We start from the raw sequence: 9553 nt of genomic DNA, 5'->3' as shown, positions 1-9553 counted from the left end.
GCGAGCGTTGTCCTGCTGGAATATGGCATCCTGGTCAGCCAGAAGAGGAAGGGCGTGTGGGCGCAGAATTTCCTCCACGTATCGCTGGGCAGTTATGCGCCCTTGGACGTGCACCAGGGTGCTCCTTCCAGCGGTATTGATCGCCCCCCACACCATGACGCCTCCACCACCATGAACGGGTGCCTCATCCACACAGTTGGGCGCGTAACGTTCGTTTACTCTCCGGTAGACCCTCCTCCGACCATCATGTCGCTGGAGCAGGAAGTAGGACTCGTCGCTGAACCACACGTGTCTCCAGTGATTCCGGACGGTCCAGCGAAGGTGCTGGTTGCCCCACTGCACTCGGTTCTGGCGATGGCGGCGGGTGAGGACAGCTCCTCTGTGAGGTCTGCGAGCTCTCAAACCAGCTTCATGCAGGCGGTTCCGCACGGTCTGGTCCGATAATCGGTGTGGCCCGGGGAGAGCCTGGACAGAAGATGAGGCCGACAGGAAACGATTCCGGAGGTGGCGGAGCCGTATGAAGCGGTCGTGAGCAGCAGTTGTCGCCCTTGGTCTTCCCGCTCGTGGCAAGTCAGCAACGGAGCCAGAGGCTTGAAACCTGACCCACAGTCTACTGATGGTGCTCTGGGACACGTGGAAGTGCCTGGCGATTGCACTTTGACTTTGGCCTGCTTGTAAACGACCCAATGCAATTTGGCGGTCTTCTCTGCTCAATCGGGCCATCTTTCGTCGCTGAATTGTCGTCTGATTTCTTTGTGGCGAACAATCCGCTTTTATGGGTTTTGGAAGACATGGTGAGAGCTCAATATTCCCCGAGTTTCACGAGATTACACTGAAGCATGACGAGTGGTCATGCCAAATGAGCAATTTTGACATTGTAGCCACTGATAACGCATGCGTCACGTGCAGAGCTCACTTGTGGCAATGGACGAAAGGTCGACGACCAGATAAACATTTTCTGCAGTTTGGTGGATATCCTTGTAGCCATATAACTAAATTAACCAAATATTACAAGCTATGCGTTTCTTTTTTTGAACAGTATATAATGCCTCAACATATTAATTTTGCTTCGACATTGTGGGATGGCTGCAGTGATGTTCACTTATTGAAACTCAATTCTGTGTACCGTCGTGCTGCAAAACTTATCCTGTATGAATCGCACATGTCTACAGAAATGAAGTTAAACAGCCTTAATTTCCTTCCCCTAAAAACCCACCTTGCATACAATAAGGCTGTCTGTATGTATAAATTAGTTCATGGTGATGTGCCCAGTTATGTGCAATCCTATTTTACACATGTTACGAAGAGGTATGGGTCTCAAAATTTACTTCCTCCAATTCCTCGTATAGATCTTTATAAATCCAGCTTAGCTTTTTCAGGATCATCTCTGTGGAATTCTTTGCCAATAGAAATCAAACGATCCGCATCCTTAAAGGCCTTTAAAAGGCAGTTGCACACACATTTGATCACACTATAAACTGCCCCTGATGTCCAGTTTCCATTGTGTACTCGGATAATGTATGCAATGCTCTTAAGTGGGTTTTTTATTTTAAATATTGTATATGTAGTTAATCTGAATGCGTAATCCCTCGTCCCCCTTCTTCTTGAAACTTAAGCTGCCTGTATATGGCCCTGTTCGGCAATACATTGCTGTACTTTTTTTAAGAAATTTAAAAAAAACGTTTCCGTTGTTTGTGTCTGGTCTTGTTTTTTATGACTTTGCGAGTCCAATATTTTTTATGTTTATACTCGACCATTATTTTGATGTTTTACTAGTTTAATACTTTGATGAGATACTGTTCATTTTAGGTATGAAATGATAGCATGTGCTGTATGTAGGTATGCTAGCGCACGCTCGCGCGCGCGAGCATGTGTGTGTGAGGGGGATGTGTGTGTATATGTGTGCATGTGTGTGTGTCTCTTCTTTGCATGTTTTTATGCCTACGGATTTTCAAATACTCTGCAACACATGTAACCCAAATTCAACATGTGCTCGTACAATACCGCTTCTTTTATGAAAACATTGCTTCGGCCATGTTGATTTTAATCAACCAATTTCTTGTGTCATTTCAGATCTGCTCGTATTCCAATCAGTGCAATTTTCCACTGCTGTGTTTTGCGGGCGTTTTGTGTGACCTATCGTGTTGAGAAAAACATCAAAATGTATTTTTGCGAAACAACTTAATACGAAAAGAAAAGAAAGCATGCAGAAGTATGTTTGGGTCTTTCAAGACTTTGTGAACAACGAAAATATTCTATCTTTCAAGTAAAGGGGCATGTCTGCTTGTCTCTGCTTCGAAGGTAGGGCTAGGGAGATTTTACAGCTTTAACGTCAAAATGGCAGTTGCATTTGACAAGCTTTTTGTTATTACTTTTTCTTTTAATTACCATAGATCATTAGATGTGTTCGTAAACACGTCCAGAGCTGTGAGGTACAAATTCGCTAAGAAATTTGATTGTGTGCTCCGGAACTGCAACGTCGATCGGTTCAGTAGTTTTCTCTCAATCTCTCTACTCATAGATACACTGACTCACACACAGACACCACCACCTGGATTCCCACCTGGATTCCTCGTCTATGTTAAACCATTTAGTCAAAACTTGACTAAATGTACAAAGTACATAATTATATACATGTACTCGTTTCACCACACTTCGCACAAGACCATATTTTCATTTTCACATTTTTATTTTGCATATGTTATATACAGTAAAAAATATATATAATATATGAACCATATTTTAATGGACTGCACTGCACAATCATCGGCACATGCTGATATGTTGCTTCAATTTTTTTCCACTTTCTCAAATAAACGTTTACTGGCAGTACATGCACAGAAAAAGCTCCAAAATGATATGTCAAAGATTTTCTCATTTTGATGTATACAACCTGTAACCAAAAGATCTGTAAACAAAAAAAAAGGTGGAATGTAAAACTTAAAAGAAATTAACTGGGCGAAATGTATCAAACATACTCTGACATAACAATGATGATTATTTACAAATGGCAGCAGATGACTCATGGAAAAAACGAAACAAACAGAGATCAAATAACCAAAGGGAAGTAAGCGCTCTAAATGCAAACGACATGTGTATTGGAGTAAGCGAGAGTTATACGGAACCAATCTCCTGGCACCTGAGAGAAAAACAAGCATTGAAATGAACAAGCGACTTTCATCCTACGCACATGTGGTATGCATTTAGAGCGCTAACTACTTCCCTTTGATTATTTGATCTCTAATTAGCGCTCTGCCTCATGTGTTCAAGATTGAAACAAACACAGCATAGCCTGTGCCCCTCAACACCCGATAAAGACCCGAAATTGAATTAATGTCGTAAGTGACCCCTATTGTCGCTGTGAAATTCCTACCCTGCATGAGCAAAATGCATTATGCTGTTGATTTGCCGGTATGTGTCAAAACGGAAGGATGGTCTTCTGACACGACGGACAGACGTTTGGTGCACATGATCACAGAGACAAGAAGGAATGTATCTCTAACTGTGGGAAACGTCAAGCAACCAGATGTACCCAACATTACAACCTGGCCACGATTCTGCTGGAACAGCACTGCATAGGAAAACTGCCCCCATCCTTCCACTCTGAGATAATCCGATCTGGCACTGAATTTAGCTTCAGCACATCCACAAAGGCTAAAAACTAATAATAAAACAAAGTTAAAAAATATTAAAAAGTAAAAGAAGATTAATAAAAGGTATAGGCACTACAGTTGCAAACAGGTAGGATATGAGGATGAATAATTTCAAATATATCCCGATTAAGTGATTTCATAACACTCTCTCAATCTCATTTACCCTCCATTCAGTCTGTGCACCAGATCAAGTATAATGAATCCACACAAAAACATGCATCTTGGCTAAATGGAATGTACATGTTTGCAAAGAGTTACAAAAGAAAATACTATGTACAAAATGAACAAAAGCATTATTTACAGTTAAACAGGAGATTAATTGTGTCTTTTCCATATTTCAGGAATGAAGTAAAAGCAAAAGAGAAATCTAAAAAAATAACCTGCCACAAACAAATCTTTTCTAAAAGATGTGTGCTGTCTCTATAGACCCTATCGGTATTCCAAGCTCTCGTAATCTCTCGCAAGCTTCAGAGCATAGCAAAGCATGCGGTACAGCGATCTCGTGCGAGCTGCACAAGCGAAGGTTTGAAGTTCTCGCGATGTTCAAAGCATAACAAAGAGCGTGTCTCGTGAGAGCTGCTCAGATACCGAAAAGGTCTATTACAGCCTGTTATCTGTACATCTCATAGTGCTCAAAAATGAGAGAGTGTACTGCTACTGTACTTGTCTTAAAAATAATATAGCAGTTTTTATACATTTTGAAAAGAGTCATTTGAAAGAATCTCTAAAACAGCACACAGTGTAAGGCTTTACTATTGCTCGTTTTGTGATTAAGGGGAAGTAATTCACTCAGTTGTCTGAACCATCGTTTACCAAAACTCTTCTGGTACTGTATTTAAAAGTTATGGAGTGTGTAACTAAAAAAAAATTAGGCATGTATAGATTCTGATTTTCAACAAGGGTCCTGTGTATATTGGTATACATTGTAACTTGTCAAATTCCATGTCTTTCAAGAACCAGAGATCGAAGGGTTTCCAACAACTTTACAACAAAGTTACATGCAGAAGCAAATCCTAACATCACTGAATTTTCCTAAAGCATTTTTAAACTCTTCATTATGATAAGCCAGCACTCCTAACCCACACAAGCAATCTTCTTCATGTATTATCTTTTTCAGTTTCATAAGCACTCACCCCACCCCCAACCCTAAAATCAAGTTCACAATGCAGTCCACTGAAATCCATTTTTCGTCGCAGTTCAGAAGATCAGTACCCAGTGTATCTAAAGTGATTCGACAGGTCCCAACCTATTTTCACATAGCCAAACCCTAAAATGAAGTCCAATCAAATCCAATTTGCGTGGCGGTTGAGAGGATCAGTGGCCGGTGTACCTGAAATGATTCCACAAGACCCATCCCTATCTTCAACCATGTAGTCCCCAACTCTAAAATTAAGTTTACAATATAGTCCACCCAAATCCACTTTGCCTTGCAGTTCCCAGGATCTTCACCCAGCCCAAACCCAATATCAAGTTCACAATATGGTCCATTCAAATCCATTTTTCCTGGTGGTTGCGGTGATCAGTAGCCGGTGTACCTGAAGTGGTCCCAGCAGACGATGGCAATGATGAGCATGAGGGTGATGACGGTGCAGAACATGCCGCCAGCAGCCGCACCCTTGGCGTACACCCCGTACTGCGATGCCTTCATGTAGTCACACTTGGCGTAGTAGATCTTGGATTGCTCTGCAAGCAAATGAATAGATTAGATAGGAAACAAGCAAATGAATAGATTAGATAGGAAACAAGCAAATGAATAGATTAGATAGGAAACAAGCAAATGAATAGATTAGATAGGAAACAAGCAAATGAATAGATTAGATAGGAAACAAGCAAATGAATAGATTAGATAGGAAACAAGCAAATGAATAGATTAGATAGGAAACAAGCAAATGAATAGATTAGATAGGAAACAAGCAAATGAATAGATTAGATAGGAAACAAGCAAATGAATAGATTAGATAGGAAACAAGCAAATGAATAGATTAGATAGGAAACAAGCAAATGAATAGATTAGATAGGAACCAAGCAAATGAATAGATTAGATAGGAACCAAGCAAATGAATAGATTAGATAGGAAATAATAATGAGAGAAAACAAAGCCCCCACCTCCAATGACTTACGACTCAACCAATAAATCAAATGAATCCAGAAAACAAAGCCCCCACCTCCAATGACTTATGACTCAATCAATAAATCAAATGAATCCAGAAAACAAAAACTAAGTGAGGTAGAGACTAAATAATAAGATCCAACAAACAAAGGGACATATAAAAGCTCTAAATTGATAGCCTTGAGGTGCACAAAGAGCCAGTAAGACTTAGGCCAGTAAGGCCAAAAAAGAAATAAATGTTGTTGGTTTAGGGAGCCCCCCGCGGGTTAGGGGGAAGAATTTACCCGATGCTCCCCAGCATGTCATAAGAGGCGACTAACGGATTCTGTTTCTCTTTTTACCCTTGTTAAGTGTTTCTTGTATAGAATATAGTCAATTTTTGTAAAGATTTTAGTCAAGCAGTATGTAAGAGGTGTTAAGTCCTTTGTGCTGGAAGCTTGCATTCTCCCAGTAGGGTAATACATTGTACTACGTTGCAAGCCCCTGGAGCAAATTTTTGATTAGTGCTTTTGTGAACAAGAAACAATTGACAAGTGGCTCTATCCCATCTCCCCCCTTTCCCCGTCGCGATATAACCTTCGTGGTTGAAAACGACGTTAAACACCAAATAAAAAAAAGTTGGTTTAAAACTTTTGGCTAACCTGACAGATCCTAATTTTCCCGCCAACCCAAAACTTTTTTCTATTTCTAAAAAAAAACCACACACCTTTTGGTACATTTTGAGAACCATACCGAGACTAAGGGAAGTAACCTCCTTTGAGCTTGAGACAAAATGGTGCTTGTGATGTTTTCATATTATTATGAGATCAACTAAATTTGAAGAAAAAAAGCCTACCTACCGACCCTATTTTTTGGGTCACGTTACCCTAAACCAACATTATTTTTTTCGGGGGGAGGGAGGGGGAGCTATTCTTCTGGAACATGAGAGAGAGGGAATACGTGTATTAAAAATTAAAATTTACAAGCGACTTCATCCTTATTCAATATTTGAACTTATCCGTAGCAACTTCCATCCTGATGAGTGACGTCAGCCACTGTCTGACCCAAACATACAGAATTTACTGACACTGGTTGCCGTGGTGTTTTCTTTTTGTTTTGAAGGGACTTCATCCTGAGAACCATGATGAACTCTTGTTGCATATGTCGGATGTGATTAGAGCGCTTACGTCCCTTTGTTTCTTACAAAATAATCGTATTTGTCACACTCAACACACAATAAGTGACAGATACACAGTGACACACAAACGCACAGTGACACACACAGTAACACACACAGAGACACAGTGACACACACACAATGAGTGACAGCTACACAGTGACACACACACGCACAGTGACACACACTCATTGATGCATACACACACAATAAGTGACAGCTACACAGCGACACACAAACGCACAGTGACACACACTCATTGATGCATACACACACACAATAAGTGACAGCTACACACAAACGCACAGTGACACACACTCATTGATGCACACACACACAATGAGTGACAGCTACACAGCGACACACGCACGCACAGTGACACACACCCATTGATGCACACACAGTAACACACACAGAGACACAGTGACACACACACAATAAGTGACAGATACACAGTGACACACGCACGCACAGCGACGCACTCATTGATGCACACACACAGTATAGATAGAAACCTACCAGCCAACAGAATGGCGAAGATGCCGAAGAGTGGGTTGAAGAAGACGGAACAGAAGGCGATGGGCCAGTTGTCCATGGGGCGCCGGTAGGGGTTGGGGGACTTGGTCATAACGGGCAGGATGTACGACATCCCCGACACTGTGTACGTAGAGTACAGACTCCGGCGACTCCCGTACAGCATCGACCTTGACCCCATGGAGTGCGCGCTGATGGAGGGCTGTGAGCCGTAGCGTTTCATGGGGATGCCGACCTCGCTAATTTCCGACATGCTGCCGCCTTTGGAGTCGCCGTAGTAATAGGCGGGGTACCCCGGATGGGGGGTGTTGGCGGTCGTCATCTTTGTGGTGTCTGCTCTCTGGAAATCAAAATGAAAAATGTGTTCTCAATCTCATTCAATTTTTATAACAAAAACATGCTAGTAACTTCAGTAAGGCTCACGCATCTCTCAGTCTCACTCATTCATCTGATCTACTGTTGTCTTCTTTCAGTGTGCTTACTTCCTTTTGTTAATGTTATTAAAATAGTACTTTACTAAACGCGCAGTCAATTGGTTCACCAGCTCAGATCTGGCCAAACTTTGGCATGGGATAAGATTCATGTATGTCGCCAACAAACTGTCAAACTGTCAAACTGTCAAACTGTCAAACTGTCACACTGTCACACTGTCAAACTGTCAAACTGTCAAACTGTCAAACTGTCAAACTGCCACACTGCCACACTGTCACACTGTCAAACTGTCACACTGTCAAACTGTCAAACTGTCACACTGTCAAACTGTCACACTGTCAAACTGTCAAACTGTCACACTGTCAAACTGTCAAACTGTCAAACTGTCACACTGTCAAACTGTCACACTGTCAAACTGTCAAACTGTCACACTGTCACACTGTCACACTGTCAAACTGTCACACTGTCACACTGTCACACTGTCACACTGTCAAACTGTCACACTGTCAAACTGTCAAACTGTCAAACTGTCACACTGTCAAACTGTCAAACTGTCAAACTGATAAAAAAAAGCCCTAATTATATCGTCATGTAGTGATGTAGTGCACACTACCCACCTTTCAGTTCAAGTTCACTGGTGAATCGTGAGTCATTCTTAAATCTTCAAACAAAAATCGGCCGTTCGTCATATATATTCTAACACTACTGAACTGATAAACAACAGGTTACAGTCTAACAATATATAATACAATAGAAGCTTCTTTAAAACTTTGTGTTCATCCATTTCTAATTCTAGACATGTATTTGAAATCAGTGTCAGTGTCACATTCACTGATTCAGCCTTTGACCCCAGTCATTGGGTACAAGTAGTGTTTAAAACCGATTAATGCAGAGGGCTAACTTTTGACCCCACCCTACTTGACGGGTGCCGTTTTCAAATCTATGTAGCTCGTTACCTAATTGACCTATTTTAATTTAATTACTACCGTTGTCTTTGTCTTTAAAATACCTTTCCAATGATATATATATATGCCTATTTTGAAAAAAAATTAAAAATGGCCTGACCTAGCTAAGCCTACCTGTCGAACGCATGGAACGCTTGAACGTGATTACTTTTGCTTTGCAGAGGCAAAAAGCTCATTCAGTGACGACTAAGGAACGCATAATTAGTCCATCTAAATGACCATCTAGAAGAAAGGCGACGCAATAATCAAAACTTACCTGTCTGTCAACTTGTCACCTGTTCGCGTCCGGATCTACAATCGGAAGTAGGAAATGAAAATAGCTAAGTGCGCATGTGCGAAGCAGGTGAAACTGTCAAGAAAGACAACCGCTGTAGGTAGAATGTCTTTTTTGGTAAAAGTTATTCCCCTTTACAGTTGAGTCGCTACTTCATGTGCCTTGTCCTTGCGGGCCAATTAATAGTTATGCTTTTTTTGCATCAGGGATTCATATTTGGAGATTGTATCTATGCTTGCAAGCTTTAATTATCTAGTCGTTTGAATTGATTGTACTCCCTTTTTTTTTTTTTTTTTTTTGGGGGGGGGGGGGGGGGGGGGGCATGAGTCGCGTTTCTCAATGTTTTTCCGCTGTGACTTGGACTGAATTTTCTCTATGGTTTCAGTGTTTCAAAAGGCTTTATTTTTGAGACGACGGCTCAGCCCTCGT

At 41.4% G+C, this 9553-nt stretch overlaps 1 protein-coding gene across 1 annotated transcript; it reads right to left on the bottom strand.

Annotated features, from left to right (window-relative positions):
• Positions 1–2670: 2670 nt before the first annotated feature.
• On the bottom strand, positions 2671–9176 carry LOC138946934 (uncharacterized). Its single transcript, XM_070318348.1, has 3 exons — positions 9107–9176; positions 7439–7793; positions 2671–5336 (listed from the first exon to the last, which is right to left on the bottom strand). Exons 2-3 carry the CDS (start codon positions 7773–7775, stop codon positions 5173–5175), a joined length of 501 nt encoding a protein of 166 aa, XP_070174449.1. The 5' UTR covers positions 7776–7793; positions 9107–9176; the 3' UTR covers positions 2671–5172.
• Positions 9177–9553: the final 377 nt, after the last annotated feature.

Source organism: Littorina saxatilis, linkage group LG14, assembly GCF_037325665.1.
Source record: "Littorina saxatilis isolate snail1 linkage group LG14, US_GU_Lsax_2.0, whole genome shotgun sequence".
NCBI classification, from domain to species: domain Eukaryota; kingdom Metazoa; phylum Mollusca; class Gastropoda; order Littorinimorpha; family Littorinidae; genus Littorina; species Littorina saxatilis.
The sequence above is the reverse complement of the archived record's forward strand: the minus strand, read 5'-3'. Positions and strand labels throughout refer to the sequence as shown.

Excerpts from the sequence above, each read along its gene's own strand:
- LOC138946934 (XM_070318348.1), bottom strand. The coding sequence starts at position 7,775 with ATGACGACCGCCAACACCCCCCATCCGGGGTACCCCGCCTATTACTAC. Across the intron at positions 5,337-7,438 it reads CTTCGCCATTCTGTTGGCTG|AGCAATCCAAGATCTACTAC; the intron begins GTAGGTTTCTAT and ends ATTTGCTTGCAG.